Source organism: Antechinus flavipes, chromosome 4, assembly GCF_016432865.1.
Source record: "Antechinus flavipes isolate AdamAnt ecotype Samford, QLD, Australia chromosome 4, AdamAnt_v2, whole genome shotgun sequence".
Taxonomy (NCBI): domain Eukaryota; kingdom Metazoa; phylum Chordata; class Mammalia; order Dasyuromorphia; family Dasyuridae; genus Antechinus; species Antechinus flavipes.
In genome coordinates this window covers 148,795,552-148,814,445 of record NC_067401.1, presented here as the reverse complement: position 1 = coordinate 148,814,445, position 18,894 = coordinate 148,795,552, and the positions used below count along the sequence as shown (strand labels likewise).

Genomic DNA, 18,894 nt, shown 5'->3' with positions numbered 1-18,894 from the left:
TTTAAATCCAGCTAAATTCAATTGGACACCCAACTCCTTCCCCTGTCTTAGGCTCAGCTTGTCAGACATCAGTTTTACACCAGGTTTAATTCCTATGTTCAAAATCTAAAGACAGTTTCTCTGCTTTCCAGTCAGCAAGGCATATGAGGCCCAGGGCTCTTTACAGGTACGTATGGCACAGTAAAGTGTGGACACTTGTAGCAAAGGATATTTACAGGATAAATTTGATTGAAACCAAAGAGACAGTTTGAGATGAAGTCAACTTTGAGTTTCGGGGCCTGAGAAGAACTGTACCTTCAGACTGTTTACATGGATTTATTGAGCCTTGATTGATCAGTAAAGCTGATCAAAAATGGAGTTTAAAAAACCATCTAGGTACAAAAAACTCTAACACATTTTGAACTGAGCTTATAGTTCCTGAAAACACATTACTAAGCTTCATAAAGTGTTCCCTCAGCAATATACTACAGAGAACACTTATGCCATGGCCTGCAGACCTGGACAAAAGGGGAAATTACTTGTTTAAAAAAAAAAAAAAAAGGCAGTAGTACATAAAGTGCTTTTTTTAATGAAAGAAATTTTAAAGAGATGTACAGTCAGGCTCAAGTTGTGCAGTTCACAAGCATGGAGGGGAGGAAAAAAGAGTCATATTTAACCAAGGACTAAGCTGGACTTGCCACCAGGTGGATTTCTTCTGGATGGTGCTGGCGCTGATGCAACTGGGCTGGGAACAGGTGCAGCAGGCACAGATTTCTCTTCATTCTGTCCCAGGTCAACTTGTAAGTCTGCCTCCACATTTTCTAGCATGATAAAAAATCAAGTTAGATACTTTCTTTTTTTTATTTTCCAGACCTCCCTTTTTTCTCTCTTGAAGAAATATCACTTTGGATACATTAATTTTAGACAGTGCAAACTCCACCTCCCACTTATTTCATAACATAAGTCCTTTGGAATCAATGTTTTCCAAGTTTAAACATTTGCTTACAGACAGGAAGTTAAATGGATGGTATGTCTAACTCTCTTAATGAAATGATCTTTCATAGTAAAAATTCATTCCACTACACCTAGAGAATATGGTCTAAAAACCCCTCATTTCTGCATACACAGATGATCTTTGTGGGAAGATTTAGCTTTTTTAAAAATAGTATTAGAAATTATTATACTGGGAAATGAGTGTGGATCACAACAAAGCATTCTTTCTGTTGTTCTTTGCTTGCATTTTGTTTTTCTTCCCAGGTTATTTTTACCTTCTTTCTAAACCGATTTTTCTTGTGCAGAAAGATCTCTGTATAAATATGTATACATATATTGGATTTAGCATATACTTTAACATGTTTAACATGTATGGGATTGCCTGCCATTTAGAGGAGGGGGTGAAAGGAAGGAGGGGAAAAGTTGGAACAGAAGTGTTTGCAAGGGTCAATGTTGAAAAATTACCCATGCATATGTTTCATCAAAAAAAAGCTATAATGATAATTAAAGTTATTATAGTTTACAATATGCTTTTTAATTTTCACTCCAACAAAGAGTGATTTTGACATTTAATCATACATACTTTAATTTCGCACCCTAAGTGATTTTGGAAGACATTAACTATAGTACCATTGTTACATAAAACAAATTGTAAAGTCAAAACAGGTTAATTCAGCTATGTCTACGAATCAACACAACTATGAAAAAAATTTTTTTAAAGTCCTGAAGATATAAAATAGGTCTAAAACTGCTTCACTATATTTTTCTGGGTGAAGTCACTCCCAAAAATTTGGGCAAATTTTCCTTCTAAAATTCAAGAACAGGCTGCAATCACTTGCATCACTGCAAGGTATGAAATATGGAGGGTCAAACTTATCGACATAAATTTTGCTTTGCTTTAGCAGAAACATACTTTAAAAAACGAACAGAAAAATCCAATAAAACTTAAGTCAAATGAAGTAAATTAAGTAGATACAAGAATGTTTTCTAGTCAGAATTGTTAAGGACCTTAAGAAATCATCACATGTGACTTCATTTTACTGAGATTGTAAATCTGGAGTAGGGTAATTGAATATTTTCTCCAAAGGCACCCTGTTTCTTGGTATCAGCTCAAGGAAAATCTTCAATCTGCTCCATACCATAGGTTATAGAAAAGCTTCCCAAAACTATCAAATCTGTTAAAAGCATTTTTAAAGAGCTAAGTCACTCATAATTAGGTATGATGCTTTAATTTAGCCAGAGTCTCATAGTTAAAAGGATATATTTAGTTTATATTTAAATTATCTGTTAAAAGAGTATTCACTTAATATTGCCTTGAATAGAGTACCTAAGTAAAATAAATAAATAAATAAAACTTATTTGTACAGTCTAATCAATGAGGGGAAATTGGTTTCTCTAGAAAATATACTCAAGAAATTGAACATTAAAAGAAAACCTTATTTAAAAAATAAAATAGTGCTGTAAATCACTAATTGATTAGAAAAATATAAATGAAAACTGAGGTACCACTTCAAACCTATTAAATCAAAAGGAATATGGCAAATGTTAGAAGGGATGTGGGAAAATTGTGACACTAATGCATTCTAGAGAACCAACCGTTCTACAGAATTCAGAACTATATCCAAAGAGCTATAAAACAATACCACTACTAGTCCATATTCCAAAAAGATTTAAAAAAAAAAAAAAAAAAAGGGGGGGGGGTGTAGAGGGGAGAGACCCAATATGCCCAAAAGTGTTTATAGCAACTCTTTCTGAGGTGATAAAGAACTGGAAACTGATGAGGTGCCCTTCAATTGGAGAATGGCTGAACAAGTTGTGATGAAATAGTATTGCTTTAAGAAATGAAGAGCAGCTTGGTTTCAAAAAAACTTCAAAAAACTGGAAAACTTACATAAACTGATGCAAAAGTGAAATGAGCAGAAAAGGAAACTATTGTATACAGTAACTGCAACACAGTAATCATAAATGACTTAGCTATTCTTAGCAATACAAAGATCCAAAACAATTCCAAAGGACTCTTGAATTATATTATCCACCTCCAAACAAAGAACTGATGGAAGTCCAAATGCAGATGGAAGTATACTTTTTTATACTTTATTTTTCTTAGGCTTTTTTTTTTTGGTAGAGTTATTGCACAAATCACATAAAGTTATATAGCTTTTCCCATTTTAAATTTTTTGTTTAATTTTATTATGAACTTGACAAACATAAAACATGAACATTTAATTACAAAATAGATAAATGGACTGCCTATGTGAAAATGAAGTCACCACTATGAAAAGCTTTTTTTTTCTTTCCTATTTTAAATTTAACACAGTAGTTCCAACTTTTTCTGTATTTTTTTTAATGTCTCATTAATGGTTTTAGTATTATTTAATAATAGTACTACTTAGTAATACTTTTTAGTATCACTATCACTAATTTTCTACTCCCCTCCCCCACCTACACAAAAAGCCCACCACCCTTCTAACAAACATAGTGATAAAACACAATTCCAAACTTTGGCCCTGTCTGATCTACCATCCCTTGATCAAGAGGTGGGAAACATGACTAATCATCAGACAGCTAGAGGTCATGATTAGTTTGTTTATTGATCAGAAATCTTATGTTTCAAAATTGTTTTCCTTCACAATATTACTGTAGTTTGTGGCAGCCCTGTTTGTAGTGGCTAGGAACTGGAAAATGAATGGATGCCCATCAATTGGAGAATGGTTGGATAAATTGTGGCATATGAATGTTATGGAATATTATTGTTCTGTAAGAAATGACCAGCAGGATAAATACAGAGGCTTGGAGAGACTTACATGAACTGATGCTAAGTGAAATGAGCAGAACCAGGAGATCATTATACACTTCAACAATGATACTGTGTGAGTATGTATTTTGATGGAAGTGGATTTCTTTGACAAAGAGAAGATCTAACTCAGTTTCAATTGATCAGTGATGGACAGAAGCAGCTACATCCAAAGAAAGAACACTGGGAAATGAATGTAAACTGTTTGCCTTTTGGTTTTCTACCCGGGTTATTTTTACCTTCTGAATCCAGTTTTTCCTGTGCAACAAGAGAACTGTTCGGTTTTACACACATATATTGTATCTAGGATATACTGTGACCTATTTAACATGTATAGGACTGCTTGCCATCTGGAGGAGAGGTTGGAGGGAGGGAGGGGAAAATCAGACAGAAGTGAGTACAAGGGATAATGTTGTAAAAAATTACCCAGGCATGGATTCTGTCAATAAAAAGTTATAATTTTTTTTTAAAAAAACAACAATGTTATTGTATACATTTTTCTCCTGAATCTGTCTTTTCATTCATGTATCATAATTTATACAGCTGTTTTCTAGCTGATGGAGGGAAGAGGTTGGAAATTACCAACTTGATTTTTAGTTCTTGGCTACAACAAATAGAACTGCTATGAGTATTTTTATACACCTATCATTCCCTTTACATTTCACTTATTTTTGACTTACACAACATTTTTACATGGTTTTTGATAGCTTGCTTTTCTTTTTAAAACTGTTAATATCTTTTGACCATCTATTTATAGCTTTTGTTCTTTACCAGAAATTTGCTACCAAATTTTCTTTTTTCCAAGTTAGCTTTCTTTTCTCTCTGCATTTTCTTTATGTAAAGCCTTTTTTCAATGTCAAATAATCAAACCCGTATATATTCTTATAGTTGTTATGGGCATCTCCTTCCATTCTCTAATTTGTGATGCAGCTTTTTATCTCTAAGTTATATATGTCTATGTTGAAAGATGTGAGATTTAAACTTGAGTTCTGCAAGCCTGAGATTCCATCTCACCCCTATCAAATGGGCAAGGATGACAAAAAAAGGAACATGACAAATGTGGAAGGGGCTGAGAGAAAACAGGCATGCAAGTGCACTGCCAGTGAAGTTATGACATGATTCAGGCATTCTGGAAAACAATTTGGAACTATCCCCAAAATATCACTAAAGTGTACATAATATCCTATGACCTTGTAACAGATACCATATCTAGGTTTATACCCCAAAGAGATCAACAGAAAGAACATTCATAGCTTAATGTCTTGTAGCAAAGAACTAGAAACTAAGTGAATGTCTATCAATTAGGAATTTTAAAAATTATAATGTCTTATTGTAAAGATTCAGAGAAACATGAGGAGGCCCAAGAAGTGATAAAATAAAGAATAAGGCAGGCACACATTTCTAGATGTAGCAAAGCACTGAGGAAACATTTTTTTTTTTTACAAATTAAAAGAAGAGGATAAAAGACAGTTCAGAGGAAAAGTAAAATGGAAAAGCTTCTGGAATTTATATGCTGAACTTTTAACATATGTTTTAAAGAGTAATGATTTCAAGATAAGCCAGCTATCAATTCAAGATCTTATGCTAAAGTTGATCTGACACTGCCTACCCACTCAGCACTATAAAGAACTTCTGAAAATCTGAATTAATTGGTTCATGTTCAATACTTCACTGTTTGTTTGGATTGCACAGTTAATGAATACATCCGAAACACAGAGAATCAAGCTACAGTTCTACAATGGCAGCTTTCACTTCCTTAGGTCAGTTTTGGAATATATCATTTATTTCTTCTCCCAGTCTTAGGCCTGTTTTATATCAAAAGAAGAACATGATCTTTATAAAGATAGAATATTCCACATAAGCTTTACATATAAAGGCATAAGCCTTGAGATCTAAATGTTTATTTGTCCAACTGGAAATTCTACTTATTTTTTCTTCTCTAGTACACTAATACTAAGTATATAATAAAGACCTCGGGGGGAGGGGAGGAAAGAAGTGGGAGAAGGAAGGTTGAGATGAGATTATAAAGGCCATTGAATCCTAGATCTAGAAAAAATCCAACCATCTGTTCTGTTTGGAGTCCAAAGCAATGTCTAAATCATTCAAGAGAGACAAATGTATATTCTCTTACAGAGACCACAGGTAGACAGTTTAAACATTATGAGTCATTTTTTCATGTTTAACCAAAATCTCTTCAAGATCCTCTTTTTTGGGAAATGGGGCATAAGATGGAAGAGAATACAAGGGGAAGTATGTAATGATTAAAGTAAGTTATATTAAAATAAATTTCTGAAAAGATACCTCTAAAATTTGACTCCCAGCATCCAGATAGCCTAAGAGATAGTTTCACAGGCAGAGTCAAACATACATCTCAATGTTAATGGAAAATATGTAAATATAAGTATCTAGGAGCTCAGAATGTTTAGGTGGCTCATCTCATATGAGCATAAAAAGAAAAACATGCTGTGTAGTTTGACATATAATTTATGTATGAGGAAAAGGCTGGGGAATAAGAATAGCAAATGGGGGGAGAGGAATTCAACTGGATTGGTAAGATACTTAACAGAAATTTCATAACTAAAATACTAACTTTTTAGTAAATACAATCACAGATCATGTAACTAAGAAGGATCACAAGTTAGTCATAATTGGTAAACCTTACATATGACATAAAGGTTAATTATGATTATGATGATAGAGAATGCCAGATAAGCTAAACTAGTGTATTAAGAGTTTAAAGTATTATGCCAAAATATGCAAATCAAGAGATATATATCACTTGAATGGGTTTTTAATATGTAAATTCTAAAACTGATACCAAAAAAATCATATTACCATTAGAACTTCCCTTCTATACTCTTCTACTATACCAGGAATTTCAGTTAATATTGATCAATTTAGAATTCTTTGTAAGGAAATTCAGTTACTGCAATCACCAGGAAAACAGTGATAATAATTTCATCAAAGGTCCACATGAACAATGTCATACACTGGTATATTTTTCTAACAAAAACTACCACAAAACTATGTAGGAGGGGTAACCTGGCCTATCAAAAGAAAAGAAAAAAAGAAAAGATCTAAAGGAACAATAATAATGTTTTTCTATCACTTCTTTATATTCAAAGTTTAAGGCTTAAAAGGCTAGATTTTACACTATTTAAAGTACTTGTCCCTTTGTAGCCAAAGGAGAGATATCATTTTATTGGTCCAGAATGAGGATTAAATAATTCTCACAGCATTATTTCAGTTTAAAATAATATTTAAGTGCCTACTGCACTCACTAGGCACTTAAAAAACATTATAAGAATAGCAGTGTGTTATTTTTACTTTATCGAGATCACTAAACAATCAGCAATAAGACAGTCTCTTCACCTTACCTCACACATGTAAATCTTTAGACCAATACAGAAATGACTGACCTCTAATTTCTAGGAATGGTTTCAGAGAACTGAACCATATTCAAATTTAAAGAATTGACTTGATTCTTTTCCAAAGAAATTGTGCTTGTGTAAGTGATTATTTGTGGGTGATTATTTTGTGCTCAAAAAGTTTTAGTCTTAAAAGAAATATATATATGTATAACAGTGACTCATGACTAAGAAAAGACATTGATCAGACACTAAGACTGCCACATTCTTATAGATGGCAGTTATTTTAAAAAATTATCAGTACTGATTGATATTTTTATTCCTCTCATTAAAATTACAGGTTTGATATTTGTCAAATTAGGTTTCAATTTATATACTTAGCACCCAACTCTAAAGGTCAACATTCATTAAACAGTAAATAAAATTCTCTTACTGAAAAAAAAAAAAAAATCACAAAAGTCCTATTCCATTAATCCTTAAAAAAATTGTTTACTGAACTTGAAAAGAAGCATACCTACTAATGAAACAAAGACAAAAGTAATCTAAATTTCAGGACTTGTGGATTTGGTTGGGAGAAAGGGAGGCAACTGGCTTTTTTGTTCATTTGTTTGCCTTTCTGGGGCTTATTTTATTGCATTTTTTTAAACAAAGCTTTCACTTTTACTTTTTTAAACCAAAAATGCCCCCAAATTGTCCAGTAATTATCATTGCTCATTAAGACATGAATTATAACAGCATAATACTTTCAAAGGTGGGCACAACAGAGCAGTTCCTGGTGCATAGTAAGATTGAGTCAGTCCCTACTATTTTTCTTCTCCATTCTCTGTAGAATAGTTTATACATTTAACTTTTACAGCAATTAAAAATTACAGCAGGAACCAGTTTCATGCTCAGTATATTTATTCTACCAACCTCATTTTCTCCAGGAACAACTTAGTCTAAAACAATACCCCTGATATGTTTTTTAAAAATCACATATAGAACAGAAACAAACTAGTTGGACTCACCATGCACATCACCTTCTCCCTACAAAGGGAAAGAAAAGACAAAATAAGCTTTTGTATCCAACACTTGACAATACAGATACAAGTGAACTCAGCAGTCAGTGGCTTATAAATTATGTTTTACTTAAAGATTATTTGGGAGATAGTGGCTACAAAAATCTTTTTGACCTAATATCCAATTGAGTTTTGGCATAAAAAAAGCTAGCTGGAATGATAAGGATGTTAGTATTTTTAGTTTCTGTTAAAAACAATCATGAAAACCACAAATCAATTCAAGAGGCAATTCTTATTTTAAGACTTCTATCTTTAATGTCTTTTAACAAATTTTTATTTGCATAGCACAATAAAGAAAAATCTAGATATATCAAAAGCTTTTTTAAATTGTTCAGTCCTAATCTTTAGCTGAGGTGATCTGAGTTCTATATCTTCTCTTTTACCTTTTTAAAAAACTCTCATTTTTTTCAGCCAGAGAAATTACGATTGTGTACATCTGTGTTACAAATAACTTCTACCTTTAACCAACAGAGCCTAATTGAACATTTTCTATGAATGATCCTACTATCAAGTTAATTAATATTGTGGCTTACAGTCATTTAGTTGTGGGTTGGTCTATTTAGGTTTGTTTGGTTTTTTTAAAACCTTGAACTCTTATCAGAGTGTGAAATAAATTTATAAATTTATTCATTTATCCCAACCTCTTGAAAGAGTCTAGGATATCATTTCCAAATTCCCTGAGAATCACAGGAGCATAGATTTAGAACTGAAAGGGACATTAGAGGTTATTTAAATAAATGTTTGTTAACTGATCTAGTCCAATGAAGAAGCCCCTCAGATTCAACTTCCTCAGCAATGATCTGAGACCTTTTGATACTTTTTAAGTAGTAAAAGAATAGAGATTCAGTTTTTTGAGGTGTTTTCCTGTCATGTACATCACTGTTTAACTAGAGCAGATATGCACATCATATCTTCGATAAGGATTAAGACCTCACCAAACAATTAGACATTATTTGCCCCCCAATTCTATATGCAGTGGTAACCAGCAGACCTGAAGAATAAAACATCTTAGAAACCTAGTTTCTCACTTTAGTTCTGTTACATTAATGTGAGGTTTTGGTGAAGTCATAATCTTTCTAGACCTCAATTTCCTCATCTTTAAAGAGACTGAGTTGAACAGAGTCTATGCTTTTAAAGCATTATAGTGAGATAACAGAGGACATTCCTGGTCTAAGAGAGAAATTCAAATATGTGTTAAGAGCTCAGCCTCAAAAGCCCAAGGGGTCTTAATTCTCTTATGCGGGCTATACTTTCCATAGAAGTAGTGCCATGTGAATTTGTTGGGGATGAGATATGTAAAGCAATTCACGAATATTAAGGTACTATATAGCTGTTAGTTATTGTTTAATTTTCTGTGTTGTTGTTGTTTTTTAATCTCAAAGCATTCTTTTTGCATCATAATTTGCCATACTAACCTTTGGACCTAAAAAATCTCCAGAACCTGCTTCAGAAGAGTTTCTTCTTTGGAGTCCAGATAGTTCAGAATTATCCCTACTTGACTGAGCACCTAAAAATAATAAAAATAAGTCTTAAAATTCAACAGTGTAATGACTAAAAAGGAAACAGTACAGTTATAAAGGAGTCTTGAAAAACTTACCAATTTGTCCAAAGGATAACAACTATTTCTAGGCAATAGCTTTACTAATAAAAAATTAAAACTTTCCATTTTATGGGTTTAATGTTTTCCTCATGAACACTACATAGTTAAGATTGTTTAAGCAGGGAATATATCACTTTTGAAAGGTAAGATGAGTTCATGCAAATGAGGAATACCTGCTGACTTGGCCCAAGAAGGTTGATTTTCTTCAGGTGTTCCAAAAATATTAGATGCCATTTTATTCTTTCTTACTGGTTGTTCTGTAGGCTCATCAAAGCCCAAAGTAAAATTAGATCCACCACCTGGAGGACGTAACACCCTAGAAATAAAGGAACAAAGCTTCATCAATAGCCTAACAGTTTTACAAATTTTGATTTAAAAAAAAAGAAAAGAAAAGAAAGCCAGGGGTTTAAAAAAACTTTCCAAGGAAGGAATGCAGACAGGACTACTAAGGAAAACTGAACTCACAGTTCAAGCTTACCTCTGAATAATAACACTTTATCATAAATAAAAGCTCTGTTGGAAGCCTTGGTAAACCAACACTCAAATTTCTACAGAAAACTAAAACTACCTGGGCACAATTGAGTACTTTTACTAAGAAGCTTGTACTACCAGTTTCTTGGTTTACAAAATGCATTTTAGAGTAGAAAAGACTTTAGTCTCCAAAGTGGTCCATCTATAACTAATTTCTAAGAAACCAAATGAGGAAATGATATAAATCAATTTTTAACAGTTACTGAAGCACAGATTATAGTAAAAAATAAGGCAATCTTTTCAATCTCAGCATCATCTAATCTAAGATGTTTATATATAATATTAATGTTGCCCATGATCTCTAATGAAAATTAGCAACTAAGCTAAAAGGCAAACACATTTAACTCAAAAGCTAAGAATTATTCTGAAGTATCATGAAGATGCTTAAAATTCAGGATTCTTTCTGAAATTCTACTGGTTCCTTTGTTTTTGTTGTTATTTTAAGTTTCAGTCAAGTTCAACTCTTCCATGACCCCATTTAGAATTTTCTGGACAAATCACCTAAATGCCAGATATGATCTTAAATTTTAGGCTCAATATTTTGTAGTAGCAAAGAAATAGAAACAGACTATGTGCCTATCAGTTGAGGAATGGTTAAGAGAAAAATGTCATACAAGTAAAATAAAATTCTATTATGAAGTAAAAAATAATAAATGAAGAATTCAGAGAAAACATGGGGGGAAGTGTTATAATGCAATAAAATAAGCAGAAAACTTAAAAAGAAAACTATATGGTTGCCTATAGTAATATAAATGAAGAGATGACTAAAAACCAGTGAAGGTCCTTGGGAACAAAGGAACAAACTTCCAATACTTCTAGCAGAGGTTATGACCTAGCTACTAGAACAAAATGTTGCATACGTTGTCAGATGTGTTAATATAGCAGATTGTTTTGGTTTTTGATGTTACTTTTTTGGGGAGTGGGGTGGGCTTTCTCATACCACTACAAATAACTGATATAAAATTTAACGTAAATCATTTTCCCTATTCTAAGAGATTGTAAACAAAACAGTCCCCTCCATTGCTAAGATTTAGATTAATTCTTCGTTATCATTACTAATGGATAAGAAGTTGATCTTCCCCTCATTTTTCACTAACTCTATCCATCACACAGTTCAAATATATAAAGAGAACTTAAGAAATTTGGGGATGTAAACACTTCACAGTTAAGGTAAATTCCCTTTATGATCTCCTATTACTCAGTTCTGTCTAGATTTACAGCACTAAATTCTGTTTAGATGCTGCCCTATTTATTTTATCCATTGCTTCAGCCTAACCTACTGTTCAGAGATAATGGTTCCCCATTTTGGTTTCTGAAAGAAAAGCTTTAATTGTTTGGATTCCAGGTCCCACTCTTCCATACCCAAACTCTTTTTTTTCTTTAGTTCCATCAGGCTCAGCTAATTTCCTAAGTCCACAGAAGGGGGATCTTTTACTCCTCCCTACTTGGTTTTTTATAGCTTCCAAGTGCTGCCCTAGCCAGTGGATAGCCACTATTCAAGCCTACCCCTTTTCTCCTCTCTACACACTGGAAAGTCTTTCTACGCACTTTACTAAAAAGAGACAATCACTATAAACTCCTCTTTTCCCCAATTTTCTATCTCAAAAGCCCAAGATCTCATTCCCAAATCAATCTTTTACTCTGAAGAGACAAGACTAACCTCTTTAAGTATACCCTTGATCACATCCTCTCCAGCAGTTCCCTCCTACAATTCTAATTATCTCTCCTTATTAGTCCTTTTTAGCTTACATAAAGACTCTAACCTACCCTAAGTCCTCACTAGATACCATTTTCCTTCTTCTCTTTCAAAGTAAAACTCACAGAAAAAGCAATTTATATTTATTGTCTCCTAGTTCAACTGAAATTTGATGGACTTTTCTTCATCCTTCTTGACCTCTCTGCAACATTTGACATTGTTAACCATCTTCTCCTCTTGGAAATTCTTTTCTGGGTTTTGTGGCACCGTTTTCTAGATTCTCCTCCCATTCCCTGATCATCCCCTTCTTAAGTCTTCTTTGCTGGTTCATTATCCACATATGATCTTCAATTTGATTATACCCCAAGATTCTATATCTTGGGCCCTTTCTATACTCTAAATTCCCATGGGTTTAATTATATTTTCTCCACAGATAATTCTCAGATTTAGAGACTTCCTGAACTCTACTTCATCATTAACAACCTAGTGGATATTTCCCATTTCCAGGATGTCCAAAACAGAACTTGTTCTCTTTCTCCACTCCCAAGCCTCATGCAAATTTTTCTATTTCTATCAAGGATATCCTTCTCCTTCCAGTAGCATCTTACCTCTTATTCTACATCTTACCTCATATACCCACATGCTGAGTTTTGTCAATTCTGCCTCAATACCTAGAAACTGTCCTTGTTATAATTACAAAATCACAAACCTGTTTGCCTTTACACTCATGACCTCTTACTTGGACTAATGTTGTAACCTCCTACCTGGTCTTCCTGTCTCAGCACTCTTCTCTTTCCAATTCATGTTCCATAAAACTATCAAAATAATTTTCCTAAAATATAAGCACTTTCCAGCTCAATGAATTCCAATAATTACTCTAGGGTCAAATACAAACTCCTCTCATTTAGGCATAATACATTAATCCCGTTCTACCAACTGGCCTTCTTACTGTTCTTCACACACAACATTCTGTATTCTATTTCTAAGTCCTTGCACAGTTTGTACTCTTCCCCACCATTCCTGGAATACTCTTTTCCTTATCTTTTACCTATTAGAATGCTTGAGCTTAATTATCACAGTTACTAGTATCTTTGTCCCTACAAATTATCTTGATGTATTTTGGTATGTATAATTTGTATTATGTATGTGTATCCACACACACACACACACACACACACACACACACACACAATCTGTTGTACTCCAATACACTGTGTAAGCTCTTTGAGGACAGAACTATTTCACCTTTTTCTCTATACTCCAGTACCTGACACATAGAATGCACTCATGTTTGTTGAATATTAAAAGAGATTCCTCCAGCTAAACATCAGCTGCGACATTTGAGCTTAACTCTAGCAGACTCCAAGCCCAGCACTTACACTCACTATACTCTCAACTGCGTGAGCTATGGACAAGTTACAACAGAGTCAGTTTCCTCATTAATAAAATGAGGATAATATCTGCACAGGCCTGATTAAGGAAAAGTGCTTTATAAATCATACAAGCACTAAATGCTAGGGTATTATCTACAACATATGTTATGGCACTAGATTTAAAATAAAAGGACCCTAGCCCTAGTTTTCTTATCTGCAAAATGAGGTTGGGTTAAATAGCTTCTAAGATCTCTTCTAACTCTAAATCTACAATCTTATCAGCTAAATTTCTTGAATTATTCTAGTCAATTAGCCTCAACCACCTCTCCTTCACTTTTAGAGTTGGAAAGCTTCTTTTAACTAAGAAGATAGACACAGTAAACTATTTATATTATTAAATGTATTCAGAATTGAGACACCGAGAAGTTTATTTTTCCTGTGTTTCTTAAATCTTGTCCATCCTGATTTTGTTTTTTGTTTTTTTTAATACTTTTAAATATTGAGTTCCAAACTGCCTCCCTCCCTCTAACTCCCCCACTACCCATTAAGAAGACTAGCAATATAATATCTAATTTATGTTGTAAAACAAACATTTAAAAAAAGTTTTAAAAAGTAAAAGCTTTGTCCCATCCTAAATGTCCATGTTCTTTCTACAACTGCCAACATCATGGCCTCCCACAACAGAGTAAGACTATGGATGACATTTACAACAGCAAGTAGAAAATCTCTAAACAGATTGAGGAGATTTAAAAATCAAATAGCCTCTGTTTAAAATGTAGAAGATATTGTCTCCTTGGATAATGCAAGCAACAACTAATTCAGTAGCAAACATTTAAGGAAGTATATTAATACTATGTCCATTTATCTGTGGTAGAATGCATTTAAAAAAAAATATATTCTCCAACCTTACCTCTTTAAAATAATTTAATTTTTTGCCAAGGCGGGAGGAGAACCTCAAAACCAATTATGTAGAGCAGAGGTTCCTAACTTTTTTGTGTCACAAATCTCTCCCTTTTGGCAGCTAGTAAAGGCTATGGACCCCTTCTCAGAATAAGGTAAATATATAAAATACATAAGATTACAAAGGAAACAATTTATAGTTAAGATTATTTTAAATAAACAAATTTCCTAGACCTCAGGTTAAGAACCCTTGATATTGTACAAATCTGGCAAAGATGAGTGAAGGAAGTTCTGGAAACACAGGAAATACAATGAACAGTGAAAGTAACAATAATACAGGGTCAAGATGAATTATGAAAAATCATAATTTCCATGGTAATTTAATGGTAGACAATAAAAGCTTTCAATAAAACTCAGTGTCTAAAATGTTTTGCAAAGAAAAATAAAAATATTATTGGTGTTATATGTATGTCATATCATCAATTCCAAAAGATGACCTGAAAATTCCAAATTTTGCAATCTCATTCTAACCATTTCAGGCAGCTGAGCAGAAAACTGATGAAATAAAACAAGGAAATATAAAACCAAGACTTGGTTTCCTTCCTAAAAGTACCCTTTCAAAAAGTTAATTTGTATTTAATTACATTTCAGTTTAAAGATGACAAGGCAAGAAACTAGCAACATTTTCTAAGTTTCACCTAATAAATGTTGCTCACTTTCCCCCAATAGATTATTGTCATTAATTGCTTTTTATTCAATAACAATTTTATATTGACAGAATCCATGCCAGGGTAATTTTTTTACAACATTATCCCTTGCACTCGCTTCTGTTCCGATTTTCCCCCTCCCTCCCTCCAACCCCTCCCCTAAATGGCAAGCAGTCCTATATATGTTAGATCATTAATTGCTTTTTTAAAAAATCTTGTCTATCCTGATTTTATATTTATTTTTAATATTCATTTTTAAATACTGAGTTCCAAATTATCTCCCTCTCTCTAGCTCCTTCACTATCCATTAAGAAGGCTAGCAATATAATAATACCTGATTTATATTGTAAAACAAACATTTATTTCAGGTGAATTCAAAAATGTTATCAACGACGTGATTTACAGATGATCCTTGAAAAAGACTCCCGTATCTCAGCTTGCTTTTTGTTCAGTTACTTTATCTAACCCCTTTCCCACTGCCCCTATGAAATACTGTTGTCATGCCTCTGCCTCCTTTGCCCCACAAAATGGCTCCCTATGTAACATTTCCCTAAGACCCCATTACCAGGTACTTGCCAAGACAGTACTGATAGAATGATCAACGGGAGAACTGAGGCACATTCAAGCAAAGTAGAATCTAAGCCTCCTCCAACCATGCTTCTTTCAGGCTGGCTGGAATACACTTAAAGCCACAGTGTCCGATTAGCTTAAACAATGTAGACACCTTAAAGAAAGCCAGCATCACACCAATCTTTCCAAGAAGTTAAGGGCCTAAAGGGTTTCGGAAAGGACTCCATAAATCCCCACTTCCCCCAAAACCACCAGGAGAAATTGACAACTCTGCCTCCCAGCCTGCCGAGAAGCTCCTTCCCAGGTGGAGCGGCCACACAAGAGACAATGGATGTGCCTCCAGCCCCACCCAAGTGCAGGAGGCTACTGCAACTGGGAAGCGGGAGAAAGAACTGCCGGGAGAAATGCAAAAGGGGAAAAGCAGGAAGAGGAAGGAATAAAAGGGTCAAGTCTAAAACGAAGGGCCACGGAAAGGGCTTCTCAGGCCCCCACTTCTCAGGTGGGCTTGAACAGGGGCGGAGGTGGGTGGGGTGGAGAGCCTTCCTTTGTCAAAGGGAAGCTTACTTACTTTCTCGAGCCTCTCTAATCCAGTCCTGCGAGGAGGCTGTGGGTTACACCCAGACACTAGAGCATCCTCCCCGCAGTGAGGGAGGAGGGGGTTGGATGCACCAGCCACAGGCTGGGCTTAGGGCGTGGGGGGCGAGGGACAAGGCAAGAGCCACAAGTCGGGGCTCTTACAGACTATGACAGGTAACCCAGACTGGGATCGGGGCTGAGCTTGATCGCGAAATGAGTGTGTGCGTGTTTGTGTGTGTGTAAAGGGTTGGAGAGGATTCCCTTACCGCCTCCCCAAGAAAGATGCACCCCCTCCCCCCTTTTACAAAGCTCAGGCCCGCCCTGGCTTGGGCAGGGGGTGAGGATCACGAGCCCCAGCGTTCACGTCCCGGTACATGAGCCGGGCGGGGCGACCAGCGCTAGCTCGGCCCCTCACACAAAGAAGCCTTGCCTCGCTCCCCCTTTCTTTATCTCCCCCGGGGGGGCCCTACTCCATCAGCTCCAGAGAGAAGCAGGGGGAACGGGACGCCGACCAACTGCCAAAGCCGGCGGCCACGCGAAGCATCCCAGCGCTCCACCCACGCCCTCTAGCAGAGCCCGAGCCGGCCGGACTGGGGAATGGGGTCCGAGCCTTGGGCCTCCGCCCCCTCCCCTCCCCCTAACTGAGGATCCTCCTCCTCTTCCTCTTCCTCTTCCTCCTCTGCTTACCGGGAGCTATTTCTGCCATTGGGGTCGACGCCCTTGAAGGTGGTGGTGGTGGTCATAGCGAAGCCGGATCCGGACCCGGGCTGGGAGGACGGACAGGCAAATAGACAGAGAACAGCGGCGCTTTCGGACAAAGTCCAACTGAACACACTCACAGTCACACAAACACAAAAACCCACCCTCTACCCTTCTGCTCCCCGGCCACTCTTTTTATATGAGTTCGAGACCCCGCCTCTTCCTTATCCGGGATTGGCTTATTCAAACCAGTTGTTTCGTTTCCATTGGTTCGATAGACTGCCAGATAGCCTCAATGCGGCGGTGCAAGAAACCAAGGCGGCCCGCCCCCTTCCGAAGCGAAGAGGTGGTGCTGCAGGGCCCGCCTCCCTCCCCGAAATCCGTGGAGGTGATTGGTCAAAGAAGAGCCCTGGCCCATACTAACTATAAGTTAAACTCCCTGTCAGTTATAAGGTTGTAGAATAAAGAGAGCTGCTAGCTTTCTCACGGAGGCAAGGGTTTAAAAAAAAAAAAAAGAAAGAAAGAAAGAAAGAAAAAGAAAAAGAAAGCGAAGGAAGAAAAAGAAAAAAAGACCTCGTTTTTATTTCAACAATTTCGCGTTTGAAAATTGAGCAGTCAGCTTTCTTAATTTTTTTTTACATTCTCTAGATTCATTTGGAGTCAATATATTTATTAAGCGCCTATTGTGTGTAAAGACTGTGCTAGGCGCTTGGGGGAATATCCTTGATCTTATAATTGCCAAATAAAAATGTCTTTTCTCAATTCTCATCCTTCTTGAGTATTTAACAATATAGATCACTTTCTTCCCCTAGACATTTTCCTTAGTACTTAGTACTGCTCCTACCTGTTTAACCACTCCCTTCTTAGTCTCCTTCATGGCCTTTTCTCTATCCTCTCTCATTCATTTTGGGTATTCCTCTAAGCTCTATCCTATGCCATTTCCTCTTTTCTCTGCATATATCCCTGGGTGATTTCATCAACTTCTATGAGGTTCAATTAGCTATGGAGATGATTCCCAGCTCCATATACCTCAGCCCCAGTCTCTCCTGAGCTCCAAGTATGCATCACCAACTGTTGCTCACTGGAAAATGGATACAGTCAAATCAGACTCATTATATGTCAAAAACAGAGTTCATCCTTGTTTTCTAACCCATTCCTCTTCCAAAATTCCTTCTTATTATGATAGGACCTTCCATCCTCCTGGTCACCTAAGTTCTCAACCTCAGTGTCATCATCACCCTCACTCTCATCCCATAGGACAACTCCATCAAATCTTGCCTTTTCTACCTCTAGGATGTCTCTCCATTCAAACAGGAATCACCCTAATTCAGGCTGGCTTCACTTCTCACCTCAACAACTTACATAGCCTCCTAATCAATTTCCCTGCCTCCATTTTCTCTCCATTCCCATCTGTCCTCTAAAGCTGCCAAAGTGATTTATCTATAGGTCAGATCCATCTGTCCTGTGACTCAATAAACTAGGATTTGTTTCTTGGATAAAATATAAATTCTTCTATTAGGCTTTTAAAACTCTTCACAATCTGGCTCTATCTGGACTTTACGATCTCATTATATATCCCTTTAAACAACAACAACAATCTGTTAAATAAAAAATTTTCTACAAAAGTTGTACAATAATGTGGAGGTAGAAGATGAGAGAGGGTAACTAGTTGTCACAATGAGTAGAGTGCTGGGTTTGAAGTTAGGAAGAGATCACTTCCTGTGTTCAAATGTGGCCTCAGACACTTATCAGATGGATAACGCTGGGCAAGTCACTTAATCCTGCTTGCCTCAGCTTCCTCATCTGTAAAATGAGTGAGAGAAGGAAATATTCCAGTATCTCTGTCAAAAAAATCATAAATGGGATCACAAAGAGGTAGTCCCGAAAATGACTAAACAACAGCAAAGAACATAGGATATTTCAATATTATTGGGAAATATCAGGCATTCTTGTACCACAGACTTTTCAAGTAAAAGAAGAATTTTTCATTTTTTAGTGATAATATTAAACATAGCTAGGATCTTTTTACCATCCTCAATAAATTTGTCTA

The 18,894-nt window shown here is 35.7% G+C and overlaps 1 protein-coding gene across 2 annotated transcripts; it reads right to left on the bottom strand.

Annotated features, from left to right (window-relative positions):
- Nucleotides 1–548: 548 nt before the first annotated feature.
- On the bottom strand, nucleotides 549–17,031 carry JPT1 (Jupiter microtubule associated homolog 1). 2 transcript variants are annotated; one of them, XM_051995135.1, is made up of 5 exons: nucleotides 16,833–17,031; nucleotides 9,966–10,108; nucleotides 9,608–9,699; nucleotides 8,142–8,160; nucleotides 549–800 (listed from the first exon to the last, which is right to left on the bottom strand). In XM_051995135.1, the coding sequence occupies exons 1-5, from the start codon at nucleotides 16,886–16,888 to the stop codon at nucleotides 652–654; spliced, it is 459 nt and encodes a 152-aa protein (XP_051851095.1). In that variant the 5' UTR covers nucleotides 16,889–17,031; the 3' UTR covers nucleotides 549–651. The 2 variants fall into 2 exon arrangements, with proteins under 2 accessions (XP_051851095.1, XP_051851096.1); XM_051995136.1 differs by lacking the exon at nucleotides 16,833–17,031 and adding an exon at nucleotides 16,138–16,606.
- Nucleotides 17,032–18,894: the final 1,863 nt, after the last annotated feature.

Coding starts and splice junctions, on each gene's coding strand:
- JPT1 (XM_051995135.1), bottom strand. CDS start 16,888: ATGACCACCACCACCACCTTCAAGGGCGTCGACCCCAATGGCAGAAAT. Junction 10,109..16,832: donor AATGGCAGAAATAGCTCCCG/GTAAGCAGAGGA, acceptor CTTTATTTCTAG/GGTGTTACGTCCTCCAGGTG. Junction 9,700..9,965: donor TTCTTGGGCCAAGTCAGCAG/GTATTCCTCATT, acceptor TATTATTTTTAG/GTGCTCAGTCAAGTAGGGAT.